This window comes from Chiloscyllium punctatum, chromosome 2 (genome assembly GCF_047496795.1).
Source record: "Chiloscyllium punctatum isolate Juve2018m chromosome 2, sChiPun1.3, whole genome shotgun sequence".
Classification (NCBI taxonomy): Eukaryota; Metazoa; Chordata; class Chondrichthyes; order Orectolobiformes; family Hemiscylliidae; genus Chiloscyllium; species Chiloscyllium punctatum.
The window spans coordinates 148,683,965-148,702,304 of NC_092740.1; the positions used below are offsets into that span (position 1 = coordinate 148,683,965).

The following is an 18,340-nucleotide window of genomic DNA, read 5'->3' on the forward strand; positions in this document are numbered from 1 at the left end:
TTTGTGTTCATACATAAATCCGAAACCACTCTGAGACTGTTATGTCAATGATCAGTGGCTTTTGTACTCCAGATGTTCACTGTCCTGCAAAGCAGGAGAGAAATGTTACAAGAATAAGGTAATCTGCAACAGCTCACAATTTAGGGAGGAAGTGACCCAGCAGCAGACAGCCTTATTAACTATGCTTCAATAAACTACTTCCTGAGAAGTCTTTTCATTGAGAAAACCATATAAGAATTTGCATTTATGGCGCAGTTCCTGTTTACGTGTTCTTTCCAGCTCCCTTGCTTCTCCCATTTCTTTTTGAGCTCCCTGCTAACAGCACCAACCTGTCACTTCAAAGCTATCTTTTGTCCTCCACCAATAGAAGTTAGGTATGATTTCTGGCAAGTCATAAAACAATTACTGGCAAATTCTTGGATTCTCTTTGATTTTTAAAGCCTGCCTTGGAGGTTCAAAGCAATTGGGGAGCTCTTCCCTCAACATGTTACCCTGGGCAGGCCAATTCTTTTTACATGTCTTCGACAGATTTAAAGATAATGCTTTCTCGAATTAGTATACTTTAGAAATCAAGGCTGTTTGTGAAACTACCAGAAGATACAAACTTCAGTAATGGAGTCTAGCATGCAACTGTTCATTATAGAAGTTTTGAAATAAATACTCATTCCCAATGCATGAAGCAATTTAAAGTTCAGAAACCAAAAAGAGAGTGATGCTAAATGCATACAGGTTATACATAAAAATGGATTCCAAAAGAACCTGAAGGCTATAATTTCCAGCAGCAAAAGAGGAATTCGGTTAGTACATTTGCAGACACCACCAAAACTGGTGGTATAGTCGGCAGTGAAGATTGTTATTTAAGATTACAAAGGGATCTTAATCAACTGGGTCAATGGGCTGAGGAGTGGCAGATGACTGTTTAAAAATAATCAAGCAGTGCCAACTAGTTCCGTTTGAGTACTGAAGAACATAAATTACAAAAGCAAATTTGCGCTCCATAATCAAATAATGGCTCGTCACTGCATATGAAATAATTATAAGTCATTGCTTAAATTTTCAAATGAACAAGTAGCAAGTTTGGCCTTAAGCAATGTCAAATCAGCTCAATGCTCTTTGAATCAGTGCGATGTGAGCACATGTAAAGACTTGTTTTATGAACTGCTCAGTGCAACAAAATTATGAGCATTTCACGTTATTCAACTACTTAGTGAGCCTGCCTCTCAGGTAAACCAGACTGTATTTTGCATCTCAAATCGGTTATTTACTGTGGCGGGAAAAATGGGAAAAACAAACCAAAAATGAAGCTACATAAATAGTCATTTCAAAACAAGTCCCATTTTATTTTTGAAGCCGCATCACAAAACCAGGGAGAGAGAAATGTTCCATGTCTGAGTATATATGGAGGACTTCAAGCTCAGAGGGGACAATGTGGAAGATTGTTGAACAAAGCATTGAAACAGTTGAGCTTGGAGGGAAGAGAAGGATGAATGAGAGTTTCAGCAGAAGCTACTCAGATAGGGACAGGCTTGAATAAGATGATAGAAGTGGCCGCAGTGATGGCATAGGTGAGAAATCAGGAGCTCCTCTCAGAATCAAATGTGACACCAAGTTGTGAACAGCCTGAATGAATCTCAGCAAGTTCCCAGTAGCTCAGGAATGAGGATTGGAGCAGAGACTGGAAAGTGACTTCAGAGGGTAGTGGTGGAAGGTTGTTTCTTGGACTGGAGGCCTGTGACCAGTGGCATTCTGCTAGGATCAACTTCTGTTTGTCATTTATATGCACGATTTTGATAGGAACTTAGAAGGTACGGTGAGTAAGTTTGCAGATGAAACCAAAATTGGTGGCACAGCAGACAATGAAGAATATTATCTAAGATAACAAAGAGATCTTGATTAATTGGGCCAAAGGGTTGAGGAGTGGCAGATGGAGTTTAAGTTGGATTGATGGGAGGTACAGTAGTTGCTTCATAGCTGCAGGGGATACGTTCTAAGATAGTATCCCAAAATAGTGGATAGGAGCAAACCCAATCATTTAAATGGGAAATTTACCTTCCTGTCAGCCCTGGTCCCTGGATCGGGACTGTTCCCTGTAATATGTTTGGGATGCAGTAAACTGCAGGTAACTGAAACTGCAGAAACTGAACCTGTGGATATGGAGGTCGCCCTGTATTGTGTTTTGCTGGAATGAACATGGGCAGGATCTCCACAGTTAAAACATAGGGCCCAGGGGAATGTTGCTGAAAACAGACACCTCAGGGTTCAGGGACATAGTTCTTTGAATGTTGCATCACAGGTAGACAGGGTGGTTAAGAAGGCATCTAGCATGTTTGCCTTCATTATTCAGACCACTGAGTAGAGGATTAGGGATGTCATGTTGAGGTTGCACAGGATATTGGTCAGGCCGCTTTTGGAGTTTGTAATGATTCTAACAAGGATGGCAAGCTAGAACTCACAGAATGGAGTTCCCTGATTGGGGCTATCAATCTAGTCCAATCAGGGAACCCTGGCTGACATATTAAAAAAAGAGGAGAGTCAGAGGTTCTGACACACTCGGTGCTGACTCTGACGAGGCTGTGCCAGAGTCAAGGACTTTCCACCCCGTAAATAAAGGGTAACTTGGTGACAGAATAGGGACCATTATGTAGTTATTTCACTGTATACAGTTTTGGTCACCCTGTTACAGGAAGGATATTATTAAGGTGGAGAAGGTTCAGAAAAGATTTACTAGAATGTTGCCAGGACTGGAGGGTTTGAGTTATAAAGGAGAGACTAGATAGGGAGCGTACGAGGTCGAGGGGTCACTTTACAAATGTTTATAAAGTCATCAGGGGCATGGATAGGGTGAATAGCAAAAAAAAAACCAGTATTTTCCCTTGGATGGGGGAATTCAAAACAATAGGGCGTGTTTTTAAGGTGAGATGAGAAAGATATAAAAAGGGACTGGAGGGGCAACAGACTGTAGTTCATACGTGGAATGACTGCCAGAGAAAGTGGTTAATGCAGGTACAGTTACAACAATTAAAAGACATTTGGACAGGTACATGAATAGGAAAAGGTTTGGAGGCATAGGGGCGACACGGGGAGAAAATTGAGTTTGGGAAACATGGTTGGCATGGACGAGTTGAATGAAAGGATCTGTTTCCATGTTGTATAACTATGTAAGCAAGTAGCTTAAGTACACATGCACATCCACACCCATGTGCTCACCTGAAATCAGAGGAATGAGGGAAAAAAAAAGCACCATACAGATTTCCAGTTTCCACATTCCAAATAGGTCATTTCAAACCACTCGAATGTTATGTCTGATTTAGAACAAATGTTTTTATGTATGGATCATAAATTATTTTTCTGATTTCAAATAGAGAGATCCAAATTTGAGGCAAACAGAAAGACATACACATTTACATCATGCTTTACATGACTCAAAAGCATTTCACAGCCAATTAAATACTTAGAAGTCTTATCAATTAGGAGCGGTAGCCCATTTGGCCCTTCAGGATCTGCTCCACCACTCAATAAGTTAACAGCTGATCAGTTTCAGTAGTGTTTCAAATTCGACATGGCCATCCATCACTTTCTGATTCCCCTGCTAAGGATCTATTTCTGTCTTTAAAAAAAAATTTTTGCATACTTTTAAAGACTTCTTACTGCTAAAATGGAGGAGATCTAGCAGCTAAACTCACAACCAGTAACCATGTAACTTGTAACAATCAGCATATGATAATAACCTGGTTGTTTTTTCTCACGTTAGTCAAGGGAAATAACCTGTGTTAAAACAAAATGCAAAATAACAGCAGATAGGTTTCTGCTCTATGAAACGTGTGAAGTGTTTGACTTGGAGCATTCTTTCCAATAAAAGTTGGCACCATGGTTCATGCATCTTCAAAGCTTGCACTTGCTTACCACCCTACATTGCCTTGCAAACCATTTCTTGAGAAGTGCAGTCTCTCTCTTGTTATCTTAGCAAACAGCAGCTAATTAACCAATAGCAAGATTCCATTAACTACCAAAACTGAAATGACTAACCACTATCTGTATTGGTGATGTTGCTGAGGATGTAAAGTTGACATGGAAATTGAGAGAGGTCTATGATACAAAGTGTCAAGCCACATCATTAGGTTCATTTGAACAAGTTGAGAAGACTTCATCTTTATGCATCCAAAAAAAAAATAGTACCAGTGGCAACTTTATAAATCAATGATCTGGTTGGCAGACAGATCTTAGAGTAGGTTTTGAACTTGTAATTTGCCAATTGACTACTAAGACTGCCATTATCGAAGTCAACCAGTTTTAAATCACTCACATCCTTCCTACAATCTGGCAGCTACAATTGGGCACAATATTTCAGTGAAGACCAAACCAATGACTTAACTGTTCAGCACAGCTTTCTTGCTTTTTTAATTCTATGTCCCTATTTATAAAGTCCAGGACCCCACATGCCATACAAAGCGCTTTCTCAATCTGCCCGGTCACCTTCCATCATTTATGCAGACACCCAACACACAAGTTCTTTTGTACCTGCGCACCCCTTCCAGAGCTTTCTCATTTCATAAAACTTCTCATTGTTTTGGTGAGGTGAACAAACTTCAAAAACAGACACTTTAATGCAATCTATTTCATCTGCCAAGATCTTTTTTATCCCACCATGGTGTCCACATGGCATCCTCCTCTCTGCACAATACTCTCAAGTTTCATCATCTAGGAGTTTTGAAATGATATTGTATGCACCCAAGCCTTGGTCATTAACATAGCTGAAGTGAAATAGTCAGCCTAACACAGACTACTGGAGCACCTGACCTCTATCAAGTCCACATTGAGATCCAGGTGAGTCCAAGATTCAACAACGGTTGCAAAGTAATCGAGCATATATACAGCCTGTTGAAACTTGAAGTTATAGAGATGTACAGCATGGAAACAGGCCCTTCGGTCCAACTCATCCATGCTGGCCAGATATCCTAAATTATTCTAATCCCATTTGCCAGCATTTGGCCCACATCCCTCTAAACCCTTCCTATTCATATACCCATCCAGATGTCTTTCAATTATAATTGTACCAGCATCAACCACTTCCTCTGGCAGCTCATTCCTTACACACACCACAAAAATTTCTCCCTTAGGTTCCTTTTAAATCTTTCCCCTCTCACTTTAAATCTATGCCCTCTAGTTCTGGATTCCCCACCCTGGGGAAAATCCCTGCTCTATTTACTATATCCCCTCATGATTTTATAAACCTCTATAAAGTCATCCCTCAGCCTCAGAAGTTCCAGGGAAAATAGTCCCAGTCACCACAGTGGGAGGCTGGTAATCGATAGCAATCTTGAAATCAGTTGGACATCACCCACAAAGTGGACATCATGTCTTGTGTTAATTGTTGAAAAAACTGCATTGGTGATATTGTGCCACAAGGGGGAGGAGCTGGAGAGAAAACAGCAGGTCATCGACTTGAAGTACTCAGTGTTTCACACAAGAAACATTTGCTCCAATTCCGGCCACTCAGCTAACTTTGTGTCCATGTCGCCACTCCCCCTTTCTAGGTTCAAGCCCCTGCAATACAAGTACAGGAGCCGCGAAGACATTTGTTAACAAGCATATTTCGAAATCCGTATAGACACTACTCGCTGTTAGTTCATTCAAAACCTTAAATTAGTTAAACATGACGACTTGTCCTCAACAACTCTCATTTTTCTTGACAAGTCTATATTTGAGTGAGGAAGGAAGAAAGATTGAGGTAAAACAGGTTAGTTGGAAAAAGATGAGATGAATAAAACTCAAATGTCAAAAAAACAGAAACAAGACAGGGAGTAGAACTTGGCCAGAGTGAGTTATTGTAATCAGGCAGGGTGTTACAGAGTTTGACAAGCAGATGCATTCGCGTGCTATCGCAGCCCAGCAACATCCCTCAAAATCAATTCCAAAACACAAGATCATTTTTCCCAAAATCATGCTCACGGATTCTGGTGCAGACCTTCCCTACATGTGGTATTGTGCAGTCCATTAGAGAACAGTACCTCCTTGGATGGCAACAGTGTCAAATATCATGGCTACAACAATCATCTACTTCCATAACTGTCTAAATTATACTTTTATGGTGAGTGGGAAACAGAAGGAGGAGGTGGGGAACATCGCAAAAGTAAAGGAGCAAAGCAAAAGACTGATCAAGAAACATTTGGGGAGCTGAAGGAATATGTATCGTGAGGTGGAATTCTGGGAAAACTCAGAAGCATAGCAAGCCAAAAAGGGCCATAAAAGGAAGCCTCTGCAATATCTGGGTGTAATGGCTAGAAGCTTCAATCATAAACCATACTTACCTGGGTTACACTCCTTCAGTTTTTTCTTTCATTTGAAAAGGGATTAAATGTTGAAGTGAATCAAAATAGGAAACTCATGGACTACAAATTGACTTTAAGTGGTGTCATACCATACATGAAATGATGCACAAAACCAGCAAATGTTACAGAGTTTGAACACTGGAGTTTCCAAAACTAATTCAGTGAGATCTAGAAGGGCCAAGATACAACTGCAGCATAGAAGGACACCATCAAAAGGCCTTCACTCAGACTGGGAGTAACAATTTATGTCCGCACTTTTGAGAAGTTCTTTTGGGAAAGATCAATTTGAGAGTCTCACCAGAAGACTATTCCGTGCCAGGCCATGAGCACTGTTCCTGGATGCCAATTATTGCTTGCATGAATTGATAGCTTGTGGTCAGATTCACAGACAATACTTCTCATTGGGACAAGGATGACACCTTTTCAGAAATAATGTTTGAATACTGTTTTACAAAAAGACAAAATGCTGGATTAAAAGTGTATGTAATATATACACTCTTGCCTCTTCTAGAAAGCAAACAAAAGCATCAAACACCCAAATGAACATGCAACTTCCTTCCAAAGTTTTCAATTTACAGACATAGGGAAGAACGGTGCAGAGCTAACACTTAAAAAAAAACTTCTTTTGAAGCAAAACACCGCATTCTTTTTCCACTCACAAATTGCATGACATATTTAGTCAATTTTGCCATAAAATTTCATCCATTCTCTGCTCCAATTCTTCGAATGCAGATACAAAATTATTCCAATTAAGTAGAATTATGTTTGGCTTTCTCAAATCACTAAGATAAATAGCACATACAGGCCAAGCATTAAGTATATTTATATAGAAAAACTTCAGGTGTGGAACAGACCGCCATCTAGTTGCAGTGCAGTTTCTTAAAAAAAAATAGACAGAAGTTTGAATTCAACCAGAGTTGAAAGTTTAGCACGAAGGAGGGGAACACCATTCTCTTTTCTTTCTCTTCATTTTAGATTGGAGGTCAATGCCAGCTACTAACGATGACATTATGTTCACAGTAGCCTTCTGATGTTTTTCAATGCACAAAACACATTGGACATTTTTATGGGAATCATGGCTTACATAGACAGTACAATACAACAACTCAAATAAAGGCAAAGTACAGAGCATGCTGAGTGCTGCTCCGGTCCTCAAGAAGTGCCATATTGGTCTTTGTTTCTCTCTCTCCAAACAGAGGTTCTCCAACACTCTTTTAGAATTGCTCAGAAAGCTATCAAAATGTTGAATCTCATGTCTACCCTGAGCTGCTCAAGAACCTATTAGCGTGTTGGCAGTCTTGTTTGCATCCTATTTTCTTCAGTCTCAGTATAAAACATATCAACAAACATGCTCAAATCTACAATACATGCATATTTCTCAGTTCTACCATGCTGCTTTATAACAAATTGAAAAAATGGGCAGATCAAGTCTCTTTTAGAAAGATGACAAAAGATACACAGTTATCGACAAGGATATTGGTCAAAGGAACTTGAGGACTGCTACTCTACGTAAAGTTAGAGGCTATTTTCCATTACAAATTAATATCAGTGATACATGCACAAGTTCCAACACTGCAGGTTGTATTTTGAAATTAGTGTCTCCAGAGAATGATCTACCTGGCATCTGGGGCTGCATTTTGCTTAAGCTGAGTGTGCTTTATGCTAGTATTGTATACCCATGATGTGGAGGTACTGGTGTTGCACTGGGGTGGACAAAGCTAAAAGCCACACAACACAAGGTTATAGTCCAACAGGTTTATTTGGACACACAAGCTTGTACTTTCAAATAAACCTGTTGGATTATAACCTGGTGTTGTGTGGTTTTTAACAGTCTACTCAGATAGAGAAAATGTTCCATATGTAACTGACATTCCTCATCATTATTATTAGAAACATGACATAGCTTATGAAGTCTGGTGAAAATCCAGAATTTTTCTAAGCATTTATAAATGGCTACTCAAACAAGTACATAAAAAGTCAAAAAAAAAAGAGAACATTCACAATTGAAACATTAACAGTACATCCTTCAGATTAGCTTCAAAATTCAACCAAGTTCTACTCGAGAAACCAAAAAACTACAAAGAATGGGAATCTGGAACAAGAAAGAAAAAGGGCTGGAAACACCCAGCAACATCACATCAGCATCGCTGGTTAACATTTTAACAGTAGGCCCTGCTTGGTTAGAAGACTTACATCCAAATCATTTGTTCTTTCCACAGATGCAGACTTGACCAGATAAACATTCCTGGAATTTCTTGTTTCAATCATGGAACTTGCTAAATCTCGAACACCACAGAACTAAGTACTCCTGGATTCAAATGTGGATGTATATTTTACTGATAATTCCTGAAGGATCAAAATGGCAGGAAATAAAACTCATCAGGGACTCTAAACAGTACAATAGGATACAGGGTTGGTGTGGACTCGATGGGCTGAATGGCCTGCTTCTACACCATAGAGATTGGTGCAGTATGATTGATTATATGCTTCCAAAAGACATTACAGAAATAGTTTGAACACGTGAATGTCTTCACAAGAAAACACTGATTATCAGAAGTTTTAGTGCACAGAACATCCACTAATACACTAGAACTTCACATGATTTGGCCTACTCTTACCCTCTGGATCTTCTATAAAATGATCAACTTAAAATGTGTCAAATCTCTTTCCTACCAATCATGAGGCTGAAGTTTTTTGGACATTGAAATACACTTGTTTCCAGTCAGTGAACTGTGCCTTTAATTCTGAGGTACAAACCTAAAAATGATCATAACCTCTCTTTCTCGTGGAGAATGCGGTTTGATTGGCCATGTATTTGAAGCATTTGGCTTTTCTAATAAACTTTGAATTTCAACAAACAAAGCAATTCAGCTCAGTTCCAAAACACTAACTACCATTATTTAATTTGATTAAAAATAAAAAGATGTTATTGTACTTATCATGTTATGTTATTTTTGATAAAGTCACATAGAAGGCAGTATTCTTAGTTTTCATCTTAAAAAGTTGACTCTTTTCCAGGTCAGTGTTGCGAATCAATAAAATGATACATTTTAGCAGCTCAGCCTTGAATGTAGAATCAGCTACTTCAAATTTACACAACTGTACAATCAAGATGAACTCGATATGCAGTCTTGCCATGAAGAAGAAAATCAAAATTCAAATATCTGGCAGCTTGAAAAGCTCCCTCTTCCTCAATTGCAGTCAGAGAGAAGAAAAAAAAATCCACTTAAAGTCATTTCATTAAAAAGTAAAATCTTATGCAACAAAATTGCTGATGAGTTTTGAAAGTCCTTTGTTAACAAAAATGACAACAGAATTTCTACTCACCATATTCCCCAAACATTCCATGTCCTTTTTGTATTTAACATTTTATTCCTTCAGTATCAGCTGAACACAAACACAGATACTTATCACAATGGACCAGGATGGGTTACTCTTAGGAGGGTCAATGTGGACTTGCTGGGCCAAATGGACTGTTTCACACTGTAGGGATTCTAAGTTCTAAGTTCCAAGAAACCTGGATAAAGCTTCTGGGTTGATAGCTAGCATTTGTCAGAAGTATACTTCAGAAAGTTCAGTTCTATCAGGGTCTTTCAGGCAAAACACTAAGTCTACCTCTTCAGATGGACACAAAATTTCCTGCGGCCCTTTTCAAAGGGCAGCAAGGGAGTTCTCCTGGTGACTTGCCCAATAAAAACGATATGTTCAAAACAACCCAGCTATAATGAGCTACTTGAAATACAGTACAATCAAGATGAACTCGATGTGCAGTCTTGCCATGAAAAAAAACAAAAAAACTCAAACATTTGGCATCTCAATGATCCAAGATTGAAAAGCTCCCTCTTTATCCTTCAACTAATGCTGTCAAAACTAGACTCTTACATTGATTACTACATGGATTTGCTTAACAACGACTACCCCACAAAATTAAAACTTCAACTGAGTTGCACATCAGAAGACATCAGGTGTTATAAAAACATTTGTTTGTTCTTCTTACAGATGACATTTATATTCACTATTGTATCCCATTACAGTCATGCTTATTTTAAATATTCTAGTATCATTAACAGGTTTTATTGTGTGAAATGCCACATATATGGAAACCTTCAAGCAGAGATATTTGATAAACAAAGTATTTATAATTTTAATGAGTGGCAATTCTATGCAAATTGGCTTGTAGAAAAAATGGCAGATCAGCCTGTTGTGTTTCAATATTATGCACACAAACACACACTTATAAACATGCATACACAGTAGCTGGCGAATCTTCAGATGCATCATTCACCTCAGAGAACATACTGTTTAGTTGTACAGACATCTAAATATCTGACATCTTTCCCTTTCCTAGTGCATGCCTCTCTCCTACCCACCCTCCCAAAAGCAATTCTCTCCCTATGCTTCCCTCATTCAACAGCATGTTTCATTCTCTGCATGTTGTTACCCTGCACTTGATCTTCTTGTTGCCCATATCTCCAAAAGTCTATTGCTTTCTCCCTTTCAGAAGGCAACACAGTACCTATGAGCTTCTCCCCTGCTTACAAGGTCAGTCTCCATTTATATTGCCCATTTTTAATATCCCTCAACTAAACAAAGTCTGGAGAAACAAAAGCCATGTTGCAATTATTGTTCTTAAAATGTATAGTACACTTCCTTCCACCAATCTTGGAGTCTCAGCTATGTCCATTCTTCTCAAGTCCCACACGCTATTGCATATTTCCATCTCTGAAACCCATATGCACATTTTGTTACCTGAAACTTCAATTTCTAAAACAACTTCTTCACCTTTCAGATCCTCCCTATAAACGCTTCACCTAGAGTAAAGCTCCACCACCCTCACTAAGTTCTGTAATACCCATCATTACTTTGTCAACTTTCATTCATTTATTCAACCTAGTAGGCATTAGATTCTAAAACTGCTATCCTCCTCACCATCCCTTCACAGCTGTACCCCATCATAGCTCTGTTAGTTACAGAGTTACATTGTACTTTGCTCAAAAACTGCATGAATTCATGTAAAACACTTATCTCACTTTTTAGATTTGAATCAATCTAAACATCATGGCATAGACAGAACACAGGGGGCTAACATCTTCAACATATTGTCTAGCTAACACCAATTGTTGCATTTTCAGGTTAATTGTAACTTTTTTTAAAAAGTTTTGTGATTTACACATGAAAGAAGTGAAACTATCATGGTATTGGAACAGATGAAAGACTCAACAAACAATCAAGGTATTTTTCACTGTATAATTTCAGTTACATCACACTAAATTTTTGCTATAAGTTCTGTCCTTACAATTGTGTCCTCCACAACCACCTGATGAAGGAGCGACGCTCCGAAAGCTAGTGCTTCCAATTAAACCTGTTGGACTATAACCTGGTGTTGTCAGATTTTTAACTTGGTCCACCACAGTCCAACACCAGCATCTCCAAATCATGTCTGTTAGTTATGCATGAGCCATAGCTTCTCAGAATCCTACTTGGTCTTAAAAAAGCAAAGGGCTTTTGCAACTCCCTCCCCAAACATGTTTGAGTTACTACTTAACTCACTTAAATTTCTCTCACCATATTTTCAACCAACCTGGTGCTACCCGATTCAGTTTCTGATGTGAAGTGCCTTAGGCCTACAAATGAGGCATTCTAAAAATGCAAGTTATTGTAAATTCAGGCATCCACTTGTTATTTTTTTGAACAGCTACTACTGCCACAACCTGCACATGTAATTGGTTAACATACAAATTGCTTTTCCTGTCACTTTCAATTTTATAGGTTCGAAGACAGCAACAAGGCTCACTTTATGTGACATTATAATATCAGGTGTTATTTATCAAAAGTATACAACACCAGAAGTCCTTTGACAAGTTCAAAAGGAGTTATGTTACCATAACAAACAAGAATGAACGTAGAGCTACCCATCTCAGATTTACTATGCTATTGTATTCCTCTGAAGACCTCAGAATCAATTGATAATTAATCAAGCATGTCTACAATCTAATTTAACTAACATGGGATGTTAAGTTCCACATTTCGTAAAACGGATGGGTTAATGAATGAATGAGTGAATCTCTCAGGCCTTCTGATCTCTTATTGATGCCTTGAAACATTACAGTTCTTCCTTTCATCATAAAATCTGTACACGAATTGAGTAGCATGTGATGTTAGCCCAGAGAGCCAAACAGTTGACACCAGAAAAGGGAGAGTTCCCTGTTTGCTTACAATAAATGACATGACAGAGCTACAAGTTTGAATTCCCAATCAATCCAAAAATTGCAAGCAAGACATTCAGAACGAATGTTTTAAGCTTGTCGAACAGCTGTTTCCCATCCAGTTCAGGGACACTAAGTTAAATTAACTACTGGCAGACCTTGAGTACAACAGAACAGGAAAGATGGGGTTTAAAAACTGCCTACAGAGGTGAAGTAAACAGATACAATAAATTAATTTTGAACATGCAAATGAAACAAACTGTATGGGAAGGGGGGACTGGGACTTACTGGATTGATCTGGACAGCCAAGAGTCAATGGGCCAAATGGCCTACTTCCATGCCCTGAGGTCGCCAATATAAAGAAAAGCACAAATTCCAATGAACGTGATGAGCTTAATTCAGAAGTGGTCAAGGTTTGATTAAGATGACACTCTACCCGAAAAGGCGCCCCAAATGTTCACAGCAGTTGACAGGAAGTACAACACAATGCTTTGTGGTTAAAAGGTAGTTGTGACATTCGGCGGGTTCTCAATACTGCTCGGTGAACCCAGTCTGTGGGTCGCTGTGTACAGCAGCGATCCAGCCGAGATTGCACCGTGCGCATCTCCACAAAAATACACACTTCATACACACACACATACACACCGGCTGATCTCTCTCTCTCACACACATACACACACGCACAATTAAAGCCGGTCTAGGCTTTGTATTGTCAGGCATGAATGAGGCTGAATTTTCATCACCAACGCAGTGAGCTGCTCACCTGAAAGCTCAGCTTGGTAGATCAGGGACCACCAACCCAGAACAGACATTAATTCGTGGGTTCAAACAAAAAACACACACACACACATTCACCGATATGGTAAAGTCCATCAGGTCCTGGAAACAACTCGCTATCATGAATTCTGCGTAAAATGACACTTCTATCGAAGCCTTACAAACAGTTCCCAAACCTAATCTGGGAATAAGAATAGAGAACCCCCCCCCCCCAACGCAGAAAAATGCCAGGTATTTTCAGATTTACCTGCAATGGCTGGGATTTTACATCTACAAAAGTGTGATTGGCAGACAAGCGTTCTTTTAAAGTGCAGCGTCCCTATTCTTTGCCGCTAGTACTTTTTGGCCTGTCATTATCTCACTTGGTACAATTTTAAACACAAGTTTCCGACCGCAAGTGGGTGTTTCTTAAAGCATGAAACCGACGAGCGTGGGGCGAATGAACAGTTACAGCCTGCATTCGGTAATACAGAACGATTTCCAAATATTCACTCATCATCCCAGGTGTCTAATAAAAAGTAGAAACATAGAAGAGAACGATAGCATAACATGCAAAGCAAGACTTCCTGCTGCCAATCTCTGTTGCACAGATAGCGTTACAATAACAAATAGAGTAACCTCAAATTTAACAAAATCAATGCTGTAAAAAGCTCCAGAAGTTTGCAATTTCAATGTTCCCAGTTCAGTTGTGGGCTGATGTAAGACACCCAACAGCACGAAACTCAAAGGCAAAGATCACGACAGTACCACTGTGACTCGAGCAGAACATTATTGTGGGAGTTTGATCCTATTGTTTTATAAACCCACCCACTCCCGACGGACTCTTTGAAAACACCTGAGTTGCAAAATGAACACAATAAGGTTATGACCCGCAGCGACAAGAAAATAAAACAAACAAACACATTAACAGAATACAGCCTGGGGGGGGGGGGGGAGAAGAGAAGAGAGAGAAGAGAAGAGAGAAAATACATTTTGTCTCATTGCTGAATTCTTACCCCGCTTAGGTCTGGGGAAGCTGTCGTGCAAGTGAAAGACGACTTTCTCCACAAAGTGCTGAATATTGCTGTGTTCTGGACCCCTGACAAAGACCATCCAGTCGTGGGTGAAACCGTCCACCGTGGGTTTTTTCCGAACCTGGGCCCGATGGCCTAGCTCCAGTTTAACCTGAACAGCGGCACACTGAGACAGAGAGGGGCAGCGGGTTAGACAGGAGCGAGCGAGCGAGCGAGCAGCCTGGGCACCGGGGTGGTGGTGGGGGGAGAGACACAGAGGCAGACGCGGGTGGGTAGAAGCAGCAGCAGCAGCAGCTGGGACAGAAGATCACAGCCTCTGCCTGTCCCTGTCTCTCTCTCCCTCCCTCCCATTTCCCCGGGCCGCTTTCTTTGCAAATGTGCCAACAACATTTTTTTTTAAAAAAAAACAAAAGGGTGGGAGAAAACTCCAGGCAAGGCAAGGGGAAAAGGAACCCCCTTCCCAAGGATTCCCAGCCTGTCAGTTACTAAGAGCTAGAATAGAAACGGTGCAGCTGCGGTTTACTTACCGAGGCAGCCATCCTCTCTGTCTGTCTCTCTCTCTCTCTCTCTCTCACACACACACACTCTCACACGCTCACTCAGAGAGAGAGAGGGAGAGATAGACAGGCCTCAGAGGCAACTGATGCAAAACGGGGAGTTGCTTTGGATGTTGGACTTGAGACTGCAGACACCACTGATGGCGGACATTGTACACAGACTCACTCATTCACTCACACACTATCTCTCTCTATGTCTGCCTCTCTCTTATGACTAAGAAACAGTCCAGCGCTGAGCATGCGCTTTTTGTCTCTCTCTCTCTCTCTCTCACAGACTGTCTGAGCACCTTCAACACTGGCGACAATCTCCCAATAAGGGAGAGGAAGAGCCCAATGCACGCGCATGCAAGGGGGGAAATTAAAAAAAAAGCCACCACACACACAAGCAGTGCACAGGTACCACAAGCATTGCTCCACCGAAAGGTAGACACGCGCTGTTTATTCTTGCTCTCTGCAGATGCCAAGAAACAAGCACATATTTAATATTTAGTAGCAAATGACTGCAGATGCTGGAATCTGTACTGAAAACAATAAATGTTGGAGCGGGTCAAGCAGCTGACCATGGAGAGAGAGAGCAAGCTAATCCAGACGATTCTTCATCAGGATCTCCGTCATATTTAATATTAATACCGTGTGAGATCCAACAGGGAGACGTTAAAGAGGGAGCCGGCCTGGTAGGAAAATAAAGCATCCCTGACAATTGAAAGGACTTGTAAACATAACCGCAGCAATGGGAAGTGTGATTATTTTAGGGACAGTGATCACACCTTGTGAAAAGTTCGGGAGAACTCATGGGGGTTCTAAATGCCCACCCTTTTAATTTCTCTCTCTCTCTGTACAGAGTTTCTTCAACAGTTTTGTTTTCATTCCCTATGAAAAATAACGTTTGTGTGTGTTCGGGGATTCGGGGCTCGGGTTAGCTCTAAGAAAGTCACACCATGTGGTTCTGTTTGTCCAACAGTGACACCCAGGGGTGTGAACGGCGGGGCCGGGGTGGGAAAGGAAGGGAGGTCGGGTTTGATGTGGAAAGATCCTGGAACGCCGTTCCTTGGTGGTTTTGGTGCTTTTAATGGGTCCTGGAACACAATACAGGCGGTCAGAAAGCGTGCGCTGTAACTCAGACATCACCACTATAGCTGAGCCCGCAGAGGGCGGTAGGTAGTCCGTACATTTACTACATATTAGTGGGCAAAAAAAATTACTTTCAGAACACCAGGAAAGCGGGGAGGGGTTAACAAAGAGCAAAACAACCCCCTTTTCCAAAGGCTGACACTTTCTTCAACCTGTCACCGTACAGATGGAAGATTTACATGAATTTTAACGTCAATTATCAATGAACCGACTTTGGAGTCACAGAGATGGACAGCATGGAAACAGACCCTTCGGTCCGACTCGTCTACGCCGACCAGATATCCCAGCCCAATCTAGTCCCATTTGCCAGCATTTGGTCCACATCGCTTTAACCCCTTCCTAAGAAAAAAAAATCTAAAATTCAGCGACATGGCTTATCACATCATTTTATTGGTGATCAGGACAAGTCAGATTCTGGATTAGTGGTGCTGGAAGAGCACAGCAGTTCAGGCAGCATCCAAGTAGCTTCGAGGCTTTGGGCTACCTTTCAAAGTGTGTAAATTAGCCGGACAGGCAAGCTTGTGGCAAGGTTTTAACTTTAATTAAAATGTAAAAACCGAAAGAACTGCGAGATACTGTAAATCGGAAACAACAACACAAGTTGCTGGAAAAGCTCAGCAGGTCTGTGGTGGGATATCAGAGTTTAATGATTCGGGTCCAGTGACCCTTCCTCAGAAATTAATTAAAATGTGTTTGTTCTCTTTATTCATCGGTTATTTCACCCAGCAGTTGCTAAGAAAGTAGTTTATTTAATTCGACCATATTGTGTGTGTGTTTATTCACTGAAATCGAGAGGAGTGTCACTGTGTAAGAAAGAGTTTTTTGCTGTCCGGGCACTTTGACATTCATAAATACTGAATGAACCCTGGCGCCTGCTCACTACACGCCTGAAGTGTCCTTTATAAACCGCATCTGCTGTTAATCCTAAAATCCAAATATTGAGCACAGTGCACCCTTTAAGACATTTTCCAATTTGACGGTTCGTTTCCACTCAAGCGACATGGTCCAGCTGGCCACCGTTTAGCCAATTCAACACCTCCGACTCTGTGCATTGACATAGATTTATTGGACACGTCAATAGATCGACGACTATTAAATACAATCTATATTCAGATAACGGTTCTCCAAAATGAGAATCTGCATTCTCGGTTTGCATTTGTAGGTGCAGACACACCACACCGGGATCAGCGTTGAGTAACTTTGGAATATTGATTTTTATGTTAAACTTCTTTTGCCATCCGCTGTGTTCCAAATACAGCCACCATAGCGCCCCTTGTGTTCACATCCTCTCAAAGCGTTTTCCAATCATTGAACCAACTGGTACCAATTCGGTTAAGGAAGCAGCGAGGTCACACAAGCAGCAACAGAATGCTCAGTGAATCTCCTTCTGCCATGTGATCGAGGGATAAATCCAAATCAGCGCCATATGTTCGTTTTCAAGTGTCCACCTTCTGCCTTAACCGATGACTCCCCAGCACCACAGAGGGTGGTTGGACCTATCTCCCTCAACGCTGTGGTCCTCATCCCCTGTCTTCCTTCCCCCAACAGCGATAGGGTCCCCTTGTCCCTTCCTACCATCCATCCACATCCAGAGGATGTTTAGCAGCCATTTTCATTACCTCCAGCAGGACGCCACCACCAGACACATACTCCCCTCCCTTCCCTTGTCAGCCTTCCATGGGGACTGTTCCCTCTAGGACATCCTGGTCCAATCCTCCTTCATTCCTAACATCCTCCCCCCCCCCCGCCTCCACAGTGCCATGGCACCTTTCCCTGCAACCGCAGAAGGTGTAGCAGCTGTCCATTTACTTCCTCCCTCCTTAGTATCCAAGGGGCGAAACACACCTTCCAGGTGAAGCAACACTGTACCTACACTTCAATCTAGTCACCTGCATTCACTGTTCACAATGTGATCTCCTCTGTATTGGGGAACAATGCATAGGCAAGATAACCACTTCGCAGAACTGACATTCTGTGTGCAGAAAAAGACCCTGAACTTCCAGTTGCATGCCACTTCAACACACTAGCCCGTTCCCTGATCAATGCCTCCATCTCAGGCTCGCTGCTATACTCTAGTGAAGTTCGGTACAAGCTAGAAGAACAACACCTCTTTTTCCACTTGGTGATCCCGCAGCCTTTTGGACTCAACATTGAGTTCAATAGTTTTAGAGCCTGAGGCATCTTCTCCCATGTCCTTACCCCAAACTGACACACCAGGTCTTCTTACCACATGGTCTGCTATTACACACTGCCCATTGTTAGACACTAATTAGCAGCTATTCATTCTCCTACTGACCTTTATCCACTCCTTTGTCCAACTGTTCTGT

The 18,340-nt window shown here is 41.1% G+C and overlaps 1 protein-coding gene across 2 annotated transcripts in view; it reads right to left on the minus strand.

Annotated features, from left to right (window-relative positions):
- Positions 1–15,142, minus strand: part of mllt3 (MLLT3 super elongation complex subunit) — a 175,659-nt gene extending 160,517 nt beyond the window's left edge. Inside the window, exons 1-2 of one of the 2 annotated variants that reach the window (XM_072590202.1) lie at positions 14,853–15,142; positions 14,308–14,491 (exon numbers count right to left, since the gene is read on the minus strand). In XM_072590202.1, coding sequence (XP_072446303.1) covers positions 14,308–14,491; positions 14,853–14,864 — 196 coding nt within the window. In that variant the 5' untranslated portion in view covers positions 14,865–15,142. The remainder of the gene's footprint in view (positions 1–14,307; positions 14,492–14,852) is intronic. The other variant, XM_072590198.1, reaches the window with a different exon arrangement.
- Between the last annotated feature and the right edge of the window lie 3,198 nt (positions 15,143–18,340).